The sequence below is a fragment of the Balaenoptera acutorostrata genome, chromosome 1 (assembly GCF_949987535.1).
Source record: "Balaenoptera acutorostrata chromosome 1, mBalAcu1.1, whole genome shotgun sequence".
Lineage (NCBI taxonomy): Eukaryota > Metazoa > Chordata > Mammalia > Artiodactyla > Balaenopteridae > Balaenoptera > Balaenoptera acutorostrata.
Window position 1 is genome coordinate 57,578,815 of NC_080064.1, and position 13,221 is coordinate 57,592,035.

At 41.3% G+C, this 13,221-nt stretch overlaps 1 protein-coding gene across 5 annotated transcripts in view; it reads left to right on the plus strand.

Moving 5' to 3' along the window:
• The window catches only part of PDE4B (phosphodiesterase 4B), a 580,875-nt gene that overhangs the window by 532,767 nt on the left and 34,887 nt on the right, over positions 1 to 13,221 (plus strand). For 4 of the 5 annotated variants that reach the window (XM_057552861.1, XM_007164313.2, XM_057552870.1 and 1 more), the window contains one exon: positions 3,791 to 3,903. In XM_057552861.1, the coding sequence (XP_057408844.1) occupies positions 3,791 to 3,903 (113 nt within the window). Of the gene's footprint in view, positions 1 to 3,461; positions 3,529 to 3,790; positions 3,904 to 13,221 lie in introns of those variants that run through there. The other variant, XM_057552868.1, reaches the window with a different exon arrangement.

Sequence of the window (13,221 nt, forward strand, 5' to 3'; positions counted from 1 at the left end):
CATCCAGCATCCATGTCCCTACCCCTACCCCATGACCACTGCTGCTGTCCACTCCCAGCGGGGGCCTGGGTGCAGGTGCAGAGAGGATCTGAGCTGGACATGGGTGCCTTGCAAAGTCTCAGGTGGGGCATGGGAGCAGCCGTCCTTGCCCTGGGCCGGCATGGCTATACCATGGTAGACAGAGGCCATGTCTTGGTGGGGGTGATTCTCTTGTCCACCCTGATCCAGGTATCTAGCACATCCTGGTGCAGAAGTTAGGGGTCACCTGTCTGCTGTGGGTTGGGGCATTGGTACCATGGTGAAGGGAAATGTCTGCCTTTCTCAGAGCCTGCCCTGGGCCGGGGCATAGCACGCCGTTTGGAAGTTGGCAGGTTTGGGCACCCCAACAACTGGTAAGCTGTGCCTATGCCCTAAGTCAGAGGCTGCAGGGCCTCTGGGGTCCTATAAGGGTCTGCACTCTCCTCCTGGTATCCCTCTGCCTGAAGTAACACAATTTTAAAGAGTAAATAAAACACACCATGCCATTTATTAATTGTGACAAATGTGCCATTTTAAGATGTCAACTATCGGGAAACCTGGATGTGGGGTATATGGAAACTCTCCATGTTAGCTCTGCAACTTTTCTGTAAATCTAGAACTATTTTTTAAAAGTTTATTTAAAAAATACAATACCACCATGACAGGTCGAGAGAGAGCAACTTCAGAAGAAAGGAAAAAGCTTCATATTTTAAGACCTTTCACAGCACTTTTTCCTGCTTTTTGAAAAGGGGCTATGCATTTCATTTTGCACTGGGCCCTGCAAATTGTGGAACTGATCCTGACTATAAAACCCCTTGTTGAATATGCAGTTCTTCTATCTCCCTTCCTATTCCTCCCACCACACATACCAGGTTTGGGGGTTACTTTTACTGTCATTAATAATTATACCCCTGTGTGCTGATCACCTACTAAGAACTGGTTACCATACTTTCTGTACTTTGTTTCATTTAACCCCTTTATACCTTTATGAGATAAATATTCTTCTCCTTATTTTAAGATGTGGGAAATGGAGGTCCAGGATCACACAGTAAGTGGTAGGAGAGAAAGTCAAAATGCCTGAGTCTCAATCCAAAGCTGGTGCTCTTTTCACAGTGCTACAGATGTATCCTCAGCCTCTAGATACCCAAGTATCAATATTTTCAGGCTGCTTGGGCAGGCACTGTGGTTTCCATTCCGCTGAGTATTTACTGAGTATCTACTAGGTACCAAGCACCGGATCTGGTGCTAGAGCCACAAAGTTCTAGTGTGGAGGCCAGTTTGAGCTGCACTGGTCCTTTCCTTTGGCAGTACCAGTAAGTAGCTGGGGTTTGATGCTCCCATCCTTAGCCCACTCTGACATCTGTGCCTCCTGCCTCAGTTACTGTGATAAGAAGGCTCTAAAACGGCACATAAAGAAAGCCTTGACCATGGATTAAGAATCTGGGAAGGGACAAGTTTTCATTAACTTCAAATTTTAACTTTTTACCTAAAAAAATATTGTGGCTGACCAGAATCAGAGAGGGCAGTGAAATAAGTTCCTGCCACATCCACTGGCCAGTCACTGGCATCTCACTATTGTCCTAACTCTAGAGGCATGCGTGTGTTCATTCTGTGTAATAGACAAGGAATGAGTTGTGGCGATGGCACTTAATTGGCAGATCATTGAAGAGTTCTCCTCCTTCTTCAGTGCTTCAGTGCTATAATTACCATATTTTCTTTGTGGGTGGAGATCGGATCCCTTTTTTCCTCTTCCGGGGAGGAGAAGTGTTAATATATTATCCCGCAGTCAGTTCAAAATGCTCCAGGCAAGTTACTTACTCCCCACCACCATGGTGAATGTCTGATCTTGAGGACCACAGGTTGTGATATGGAAGACACCAGGGTCGTGAAGCATGATTAACTGGGAAGTGGTTGGACTTTTTCTTTTATGAGAGGCCAGGAGGGAGAACGGGAGGATTCTGTCACTTCAGGAAAAGCTTCCTTGGATGAAGCGCTCTTCCGGAAGGGCATAGAGGCAAGGGGGTGTTTCAGACACACAAAAGAGTCAGTGAGGAGATTCTTCGTGTTGAAGCAGCATGGCAAAACTGAGGAAGAAAGGAGGGAAGGTATGTGCAAGGCTGGCTTGAAATGAGTTTTACTAAAAACACTTCAATTCTTGTCTGCACATTTTTGAGGCGTGTGAAAAGAAAAATGGAGGAAGTCACCTTCAGTGGTTTTGTGGCTTTTTAAGTATGACATACAGGATGTTGAATTTTAACCCGTTTATCCTGAAGGGTAGGCATATGTGGGGGATGAACAAGACACCTATTCTTTGAAATGTGCATCGGTGCCAAGTGGCTCCTGTCACTTGGAATCTCTCTTCTGTTTATTCCCTTTTCTGCTTCAAGTGTGAGTGCCACACACATAAAAGTATTCAAATAATAATAAAAAAGCTATGTGATCTCCCTAGGATTTCTGCATGAACATATGAAAAATGTATTCTAAATATGACAGGAATGTGTGAGTCTTTTCCTTATAATAGAATTTCATGTGAGATTTTTAATTTTATTAGTGCCTATTGTGTGCTTGCATTCCAGAAAGCTTGGTAGAGTTAATGGATGGTGTTCCCTTCAAAAATCAGTCATGCATGCAGGAGAGTCTGACAGGTTTTTATAACTGTCTGTAGCATCATTGGTTCATCTAGCATTTATAAAATTAATTTCAGTGTTTATTAACATAGGGTTCTTAAGTCAATAACCTTAAGTATTAGCTTAGACTCACGAACTTTTGGGTATGAAATGACGTATTGTGAACACTTAAAAAGAGTTTCATTACCCAGCAAAAATATGATCTTAAAAGCAATAATTTTTGAATGGACCGCTGAGACATATTTACAGAAAGTCTGGATTCCTACAGTGACAAATCCGAGGCCCTGGCTTTAATCAGAAAATCTGCAGCGTTCACATCTGGCTCCACCTGAAAGTCTGGTTCAGAATTTCCCTGTGATCCTGGCAGTTGCAGAAGAGAAGTTTTAGCTTTGTTTAGTATAACAAGAACTGCCCGACTCCCCAGCCAATAAATGTGTTCATGTAAAACTCCAGACAGTTTCTCTGAGACTGCACTCTTATCAGGGAGACCTCATTTTGCCTCTACTTAAAAGAGAGACTCGCGAGAGAGGAAGACTTGTGCTGGTCAGTGTTTGCTGAATTGAAAGTTATTCCAACATTTGCACATTCCCCAGAATGAATGACTGCTTAGCCTTCCAACAACGTAACTGTCAGTTTCCCCCTCCAGTTTTCGACTGTACGTTTCGTTTAGAAGAAAAGCCAAATGAGAAAATGCTTCCCTCATTTCTCCTCTAGACTGCAAACACTCAGAAATGACATCACGCACCCCAAAGAGCCCCAAGATGACGAAGGCAGAGAGAGCCTGAGAAAACTGACTGCTTCTGCCTTGAGTTTTAGGACTCATGTATGCAGATGAGCTTTTCAGAGCCGGTTCCCCGCCTTCTTCCTCAGAGGAAGTTTCTTGGTAGATCGCAGACACCTCATCCAGCCTGGGGGCGGGGGTGGGGGGGGGTGAAAACTTGGCACGAGCCATTCCGGGCAGAGCACCACGGTGATTTGTTCTCCTGGTGGAGAGAGCTGGAAGGAAGGAGTCGGCGGCGTGCAAATAATGAAGGAGCACGGGGCCACCTTCAGTAGCGCCGGCATCAGCGGCGGCAGCGGTGACTCGGCTATGGACAGCCTGCAGCAGCTCCAGCCTAACTACATGTCTGTGTGTTTGTTTGCAGAAGAATCTTATCAAAAGTTAGCAATGGAGACGCTGGAGGAACTGGACTGGTGCTTAGACCAGCTAGAGACCATCCAGACCTACCGCTCTGTCAGTGAGATGGCTTCTAACAAGGTAAGAGATGACCGTTTTATTCATTAAAGTGTGACCGCGCGGGGAGCTCGGGGCTGCCCTGGCCTCCGCCAGCAGCAGAGGTGCATGGGGACGCGACTGTCAGCTTTGTTGGTCTGCCTCCGGTGATTCTGTTCCAAAGTGCCCCACTTTGCTTGCGTCGTGATGCTACAGCAAAAGTTTAAGATCCTCAGCAGGCTTTAATTCCCAGAACTTCTTTCTTATTGATGCCGTGCGGAATGTGTTTAAGGTGAGGGGTGTTTATGAAGTGTACCAATCACTATACAAGTGAAAATGTTTTTTTTTTTATTTTTTTTTGTAAACAATTAGCAGGAAGATAAAATCTGAATGAATCCATAGGGTAAAATGTTGTGTTGCAATCAGGTGTTATATATGTGTTTCTGAACAAGAAAATAATGTGATTTCTGTATATCGATGGTGAGAATGGTTTGCCCTGAAGTTTCATAAATTCGGAAATTCTCCTCAGAAGGATGTTCTGATATTCTCCAACATTTCTTTTGTGATGCTGGTATGACCTAAGATTAAAAAAAGAAACAATATACTTTGTCTCCAAAAAAGAAAGTTATTTTTTTAAAGTTTGCTGCTTTGCAAAGTGGACTCATATGAAATGAAGTCATTCCACCCATACTGCAAAGAAATGGTTTTATGTACAATGCCCAGGCAAAACTTAGTGTTGAAGAGCTTTATTTATCTACCATTATATCATTTGTTTAAGTAACACCTGGATTTAGAGTGCTAATTTATGTAGTGAGAGTTGTTGCTTTTTGTTTGCATTCTTCTCTTGGAGACTGTTAATTTTATATCTATCTATCTATCTATATGCACATATATGTGTGTCTGTGTATGTATTATTTTAACTGAAAGCCTTAACACTGCACGCTCATAAATACACATTTCAAAATCCCCAATCATTCTAGCCTGAGGTATTATCTTATTGTCTTAAGGTTCTGGGGCTGGGAAAAGATTTTGCTCCACACCTGCCAACATGCCCTTTCCAGCCCTGCATGTGTGTCCCTCCTCCCTTTTTCCTGGGGTTAAAAGTATCACCTTCCCTTCAAGACTTGCTGGCTCCTGCTCAGAGGATCTGAGTAGAGGAAGCATCATGCCCTGAAGGTTGGCGGGGTAGAGGGGGTGGTATAGAGAGTGGACTTTTCTTACTCTTGTTTATTGGTTAATGAAAGGGCAAAAAAAATAAGCCTCTCTCAAATTTTAGTTCAGATTCAAGTTGGAAAAAAAAGAAGGTTTGAGGTTTAACTATTTACTGACTTTTCTCTGAAGTTCTCAATTGAAGCTAAATTCTGGGTTTTTCCAGCCTGTTGTAAATCTCAACCAGCTGCTTCCCCATGAGGAGGGCGTAACTGCATAACTTCTCCAAACCACACTGGAGTTCATGTAGGAGGATTTTCACACAGGCTTTAGCCTCCTGTGAAACATTCACAGATACTCTGTTCTTTGCATTTTGTGATCATTGATACACATGCAAGATGTAGATCTGGTATTTAGGGGTAGTTTTTTAGCAGGTTTCACCATAAAGGACACCCTGAACTTTCTTCTGGAGTCACTAAGATAAAGTGGGCAACTTTCTCCCTCTGGAGAAAAAGATTACTCATTGAGAAACTGCAAATTGCCATTAGTTTTCGTTTCGACTGTTGATGCCTTGTAGATTCTAACCAGGTTTGTGTCTAGAGTGCTGAAATTAGACATTGTCTGTCTTGCAAATTTATTACAGATAATCTCATATTCAGTGTATAGTTAATGAGGCTCTGACACCAGGGACTGTGTAGGACCCAGTGAGAATTCCACTCGCTTCAGGCTTCCGCTCCTCCTTTATGGTGTCCTGTGCAGGAAGCAATGAAAGTTGAATAGAGCTAACCCTAAAGAAAGGGCTAAACCTTAATGCTGACACAGTTAGCTTAAGTAGAAGGCATGCAGCTTCACCTATTTCTAGAGCTACAGTGGAGAGGTTGTAGGGCAAAGCAATTACCCAGTGGATGAATAATGCCCAGATGACAGCTGAAGTCAGTTTCAATTTTTAAAAAGATCTCTCTCTCTTTACTTAGCTCTCTGTTTACCCACCCCCAATCCCGAAGTCTTGATTATCCAGATAATCATCTCAGGGTTAATCCATGGCACATATAATATAATATAATGTGAATATTTTTGTGGCCACCAAAAAGAAATTGATCTATACCAGTTTAGGGGGAACTGAATTATCTGCGGTAAAACTAAAATTCACATTCAATTTTAAATATTCTCAAAATTATTTGAGTGTTCCATCTGAGCTGCTGTTTAAAAATATCATCATCGTCATCATCATCATTATCGTCATTACTGTGTAGTCTTTTTCGATCATCTTCTGCTTACTCTCACTGAACACAGGAGCTGTGGCAAATCTCTGAGTTACAGACTTGGAAGTAAGTGTGAAGATGTTCTATACAGGAAGTTTGTGAAAAGCATGGGCTTTGGAGTCCAAAGATCATGGTTCAGATCCTGTTTCTATCATTTACTAGCTACTTGACCTTGGCCAACTCACTTAACTGCTCTAAGACTCAACTTTCTCATCTGTAAAACAGGGATGAAAGTGGTCCCTACCTTACTGGGGTTGCTGTGAAGATTGAGATAATGCGTCTAAAGCACTCAGCAAGGCCCCTGATGTGTAGCAAAAGTTCAATAAGTGATAACTTATTAATAGCATCTGCTACATCTTTGCACAAAACTATCTGTCTCTAGTTCTGATCAGCTAAGTGACTGCTGAGTTTTGTTTGCAGCCTCTGAACTTGCATGAGAATGGTGATGGGAGAGCCTGCGTTTTGCTTAGGGGTTTGGAGATTACATGTGTGCCAGTCTACATGCAAATGGTAGAACGTCGACTGCGTCTAGTAGAGGAAAACAAGTAGTCTTTATATTCACTTCATCTGGGTAGGGATGGATTTGTTTGTTGCTTTTTCTTAACCCTTTTGAAGAAAACTGTGACTCAAAGATTGCAACCATCCCAAGTGTGCTTCAGAGCCCAGAGAGTAAGATGAGGAACTGTTTCTGTGACTTACAAAACCATAGTCTTTTCCTTGGCTCAAATTTCCCTCATTCCTTAATGCTGGCCACAGGCCAAGTGGAATTCCAGAATTACAAAGAAAGGTGCAGCCAGGTGGGTCAGTATTGTAGATTATTTCCCCCCAAGAATTACAACAAGATGGAATAAATTAAGTAGGAGTTTTACAAGGCAATGACATTGTCTTTCAAGATGAAAAGGATGTCTAGTGAACCTTCTGCCAACAGCTAGACGCGTGAGAGCTGTTTTCTGTAACCACAGATTGCCTTCTTAGATTTGTTCATTAATTTTTTTGTTTCAACTTTTATCACCTCCTGAATTAGAAGAATTGTCTTACACTTCAGCGAAATGCATCAGAGCATGAGTTCCTCAGGGGCAAAACAGTCAGATGTTTTGAAAACAGGATGCTTTGGCTGCGCATTATAAAAAGAGGAACGGAAAGAGAAACAGTATAGAAAGGAAGAAAGCAAATAGCCTCAGCAGGGTCCCCAGCCCAACAGCGGCATAAACACTGACCTATCTTCCTGACCTTCACTGTAGCTTAGTTCCTGACCTCGTGTCACCAAAGCCAACCGACGTCATTGGAGGAGGAGAGGAGGAATGGCGCAGCTGCTGTGAGGGTGACTAGAATTTCCTGTCTCCTTCCTGACAGACGCAGGCAGAAAAGTACAGAGTTGCAACAACAGTGGCTGAGGAAGGACCGAAACAGAACAATCCCAGTGAGGTGGCGTTGTGACTGAGGGGAAAGAGGGAGCTTTGACTGAGAAACAGTGTCTCTGGCTTAAAATTTTCAGGTGAAAAATGTCAAAGGGGTCATTCGTACCCAGCATGTTGAATGTCTTTCAAAAGATGTGATACCCAGTAAGGAGCTATGTTCAAGCAGCTGGTCACTGACCTAACTTTCCCCTAAAAGTCCCCCACTACACTTTTCTTTCTCAACTAGCTTTGTCCTGGGGCTATTTTATGTGTAGTACAAAGGTTTGGGCCTTATCGATGAAAATGGATGTTCTATTGTTGAAAAGAGCAGTCCTGAATAATATCAGTACTTTCTGGAGAATGGAACACCAGGACCCAGCATTTCAGTAAATGTTTGCTAAGGAAGTCTATAAGATGGGAATGGGAGACAGACGGACCTTTTTCTCTAAGGGCATCAGAAAGTCCGCTACAGATACCATGTCAGGGGAAATGAGTCCCCTCAGCTCTACAGGTTTATTTTTCCGATTCTTCAGGTGTAGCCGTACTAGAGTACCAAACGTGAAGCCAACTAATTGCCTGTGCTCTTGGGTGGGAGGGAATTAAGTCATAGAATTCTACCAGCCTGGAGCCACCTGGGACCCAAGCTGCATGTCACTGGAATGTGACCATGATAGGTTGATTCCCTTACAGTTGGTGAGTCATTCTCTATCCAATCGTATAATTTGAAAGGATGGGAAATGTTCGATCCAGCAGAACTGAAAGGAAATAGATTGTATTGATCAATGGATTCACCTTAGAACTCTGTTGGGAAGATGATAGACAGGTGACCAGTTATTGAAAGGGATTAGTTCCACTTTGGCGCAAAATTAAATGACATGATTAGAGCGGTGCCCCCCATGGGGCAGGAGGGCTCCTCTTCCTGGGCACTGTGCTTATAGAGAGCCTAGCCTAGTCTGCATCCAGCTGGACTCCGCTCCAGGACGTGAGGAGGCTGCTGGGTCGAGGGAGCACCTGTGCTCCCCCTTCCTTACTACATCCACCCTCACATTGTCTGCTCAAATGGCTTTGAACTCACTTCCAGGACCTATGCAGGCCTCTTTCCTGGGTGTGCTGCAGGAAAGCATACCTTTAGGCCCAAGGAGTAGCCAAGAGGCAGCAATTTGGCTTGAGACAGTAGTGTGGGAGAAGCTTGGACATGCAGGCTGTCTAAGCAGAGGGTGTACTTATGGGACCCACATACAAGGTCCCTGGTGGTGCCAGGACATGGGGAAAGAAGGGGACAGGGCATGGTCCACGAACTAGATCCCCCTGCACTACCATATCCAAGGTGTTCAAGTTTTCTAAATTCAATCTGGCCTTCCATAGGAAGGGATGTCTGTCAAAGTAGGAGTATTGGAGGTAGCTCAATTTATATCCTTATACAATTAGACTTATGATATGTGGCTCCACAAATGTTGCAGGTGACCTCGGATTAGAGGGCAGAAGAGAATAGAAATCAGTTCTGATGGCCAAGCGGGGGACTCATACAGTGTTTTGATCCAATTTTTCTTTCTCTACTGCTCGGATATGTATGGTACTACAGACAGCAAAGTGGAAAGAGCCTGGGAATAAGCCATGAGTTTGAGTTCTAGCTCTGCCTTTATTGAGGTGTTTTATCTTAAGCAATTAAATCATTTTGAATCTTTGCTTTTTCTTAACTACAAAAAAAAAAATTGTTGGAGAGGACTGTCTCCATGGTCTACTTCAGCTCTTGTATTTATCAATAGAACAATAATAGTGAACAACCAATCTATTTTTGCAGGTGTATGCTTTGTGTGCAGATATTGTGCTAAGCTCCTGATCGACATTCTGTCATTAACACTCACAGCAACTCTTTGGATAGGTACTATTATTATCCCCATTTTACAGATGATTAGAGTGTGGCTTAGAGAGTTGAAATAAATTGCCTAAGGTAAAGATGAGAGCCAGGATTCATACCCAGGGCCATCTGACTCACCATCAATGACCTCAATGGGACAGATAAATATAGAAATAAAGAGATAGTTAATCCTTCTTCTTTTTTTTTTTTAATCAGTCATCAATTTTATACACATCACTGTATACATGTCAATCCCAATCACCCAATTCAGCACACCACCATCCCCACCCCACCGCAGTTTTCCCCCCTTGGTGTCCATACGTTTGTTCTCTACATCTCTGTCTCAACTTCTGCCCTGCAACCCGGTTCATCACACCACTACCACCCCCACCCGCTGCTGCTTTCCCCCCTTCGTGTCCATACGTTTGTTCCCTACATCTGCGTCTCTATTTCTGCCCTGCAAACTTGTTCATCTGTACCATTTTTCTAGGTTCCACATACATGCGTTAACATGCGATATTTGTTTTACTCTTTCTGACTTACTTCACTCTGCATGACAATCTCTAGATCCGTCCACGTCTCAACAAATGACTCAATTTCGTTCCTTTTTATGGCTGAGTAATATTCCATTGTATATATGTACCACATCTTCTTTATCCATTCGTCTGTCGATGGGCATTTAGGTTGCTTCCATGACCTGGCTATTGTAAATAGTGCTGCAATGAACATTGGGGTGCATGTGTCTTTTTGAATTACAGTTTTCTCTGGGTATATGCCCAGGAGTGGGATTGCTGGGTCATATGGTAATTCTATTTTTAGTTTTTTAAGGAACCTCCATATTGTTCTCCATAGTGGCTGTATCAATTTACATTCCCACCAACAGTGCAAGAGGGTTCCCTTTTCTCCACACCCTCTCCAGCATTTGTTGTTTGTAGATTTTCTGATGATGCCCATTCTAACTGGTGTGAGGTGATACCTCATTGTAGTTTTGATTTGCATTTCTCTAATAATTAGTGATGTTGAGCATCTTTTCATGTGCTTCGTGGCCGTCTGTATGTCTTCTTTGGAGAAATGTCTATTTAGGTCTTCTGCCCATTTTTGGAGTGGGTTGTTTGTTTCTTTAATATTGAGCTGAATGAGCTGTTTATATATTTTGGAGATTAATCCTTTGTCCGTTGATTCGTTTGTAAATATTTTCTCCCATTCTGAGGGTTGTCTTTTCATCTTGTTTATGGTTTCCTTTGCTGTGCAAAAGCTTTTAAGTTTCATTAGGTCCCATTTGTTTATTTTTGTTTTTAATTCCATTACTCTAGGAGGTGGATCAAAAAAGATCTTGCTGTGATTTATGTCAAAGAGTGTTCTTCCTATGTTTTCCTCTAAGAGTTTTATAGTGTCCAGTCTTACATTTAGGTCTCGAATCCATTTTGAGTTTATTTTTGTGTATGGTGTTAGGGAGTATTCTAATTTCATTCTTTTACATGTAGCTGTCCAGTTTTCCCATCACCACTTATTGAAGAGACTGTCTTTTCTCCATTGTATATCTTTGCCTCCTTTGTCATAGATTAGTTGACCATAGGTGCGTGGGTTTATCTCTGGGCTTTCTATCTTGTTCCATTGATCTATGTTTCTGTTTTTGTGCCAGTACCATATTGTCTTGATTACTGTAGCTTTGTAGTATAGTCTGAAGTCAGGGAGTCTGATTCCTCCAGCTCCGTTTTTTTCCCTCAAGACTGCTTTGGCTATTCAGGGTCTTTTGTGTCTCCATACAAATTTTAAGATGATTTGTTCTAGTTCCGTAAAAAATGCCGTTGGTAATTTGATAGGGATTGCATTGAATCTGTAGATTGCTTTGGGTAGTATAGTCATTTTCACAATAGTGATTCTTCCAATCCAAGAACATGGTGTATCTCTCCATCTGTTGGTATCATCTTTAATTTCTTTCATCAGTGTCTTATAGTTTTCTGCATACAGGTCTTTTGTCTCCCTAAGTAGGTTTATTCCTAGGTATTTTATTCTTTTTGTTGCAGTGGTAAATGGGAGTGTTTCCATAATTTCTCTTTCAGATTTTTCATCATTAGTGTATAGGAAAGCAAGAGATTTCTGTGCATTAATTTTGTATCCTGCTACTTTACCAAATTCATTGATTAGCTCTAGTAGTTTTCTGGTGGCAGTTTTAAGATTCTCTATGTATAGCATCATGTCATCTGCAAACAGTGACAGTTTTACTTCTTATTTTCCAATTTGTATTCCTTTTATTTCTTTTTCTTCTCTGATTTCCATGGCTAGGACTTCCAAAACTATGTTGAATAATAGTGGTGAGAGTGGACATCCTTGTCTCGTTCCTGATCTTAGAGGAAATGCTTTCAGTTTTTCACCATTGAGAATGATGTTTGCTGTGGGTTTGTCATATATGGCCTTTATTATGTTGAGGTAGGTTCCCTCTATGCCCACTTTCTGGAGAGTTTTTATCATAAATGGGTTTTGAATTTTGTCGAAAGATTTTTCTGCATCTATTGAGATGATCATATGGTTTTTATTCTTCAATTTGTTAATATGGTGTATCACATTGATTCATTTGCCTATATTGAAGAATCCTTGCATCCCTGGGATAAATCCCACTTGATCGCAGTGTATGATCCTTTTAATGTGTTGTTGGATTCTGTTTTCTAGTATTTTGTTGAGGATTTTTGCAAGAGATAGTTAATCATTCTTATAAGGGAATTTTGTTGTGGTTTCTGAGAGGTCTTATTCTTCTAACTCTGGCTATCACTGATGGGTAGGTCTGGTTCAGAATCCTAATCTGCAATTACCATATTCTGGGCCTCTAGATTGGCCATTAATAACCTCCAGCTCAGTCTTTGTGGCTGGGAAGCAGTGTCCATTAACATAGAAGAGGTGGAAGAATAACCATAGTTATAGAAAATTGTTCTAAAGCATCCATAAAACTGTAAATAATGATATTAAACTAATCCACTGTATCAGTTTGCTAAATTAAAGATCTATTTTTTTCCCCAAATTCTTCTCTAACATGACCTAAGATAAGATAATAAAGTTTTATTTAAAGGACTTTAGCCTACCCTCTGATTTCCTTTTTACTTACCCCCCCAACCCCCGAAATAAAAAGAAAACAGAGAGAGGCTATTCCTGTTATGTTTTCATTTTATTATTATTAAAATAATTGGGGCAATTTCATCATATACTATGTCCTTTCCAATGCATGCAATATGACCATAAAACAGAGGAGCGATGTTTCTGTAGCAGTAATCAATATAGGGAAATTTCCCAGAAGTAACATGGAGACTGTCTCCCTTAGATTTGTCTTCATACAGAGATGAAATAGAAAATTAAGTTGTTTATTCTTTATCCAGCATTATTTCAGTTACTCTTTCTGACAAAATAGAGTTGTATTATTGAATGTAAGTCAGTATTCCATGTTCTATTCTTATCAAAACCTAAATCGAAGATTTTGAAATTTGTTTAGTGCTTTGTAGTAAATTTGATCTGTAATCTGTTTTGCTTAATTGAAATATTTTTGCATTGGTATTTACAGAACCATTTTCTCCACTGAATTCTAATCCATTTAGCCCACTTAATTCACCTGAAAGTACCCAAGTGAACAAATCTCTAAAAAACAAGGAATCTTTAAAAAAATCTCTAAAAAACAGGAATGAAGTGAAGGAACATTATCGTTGATTGG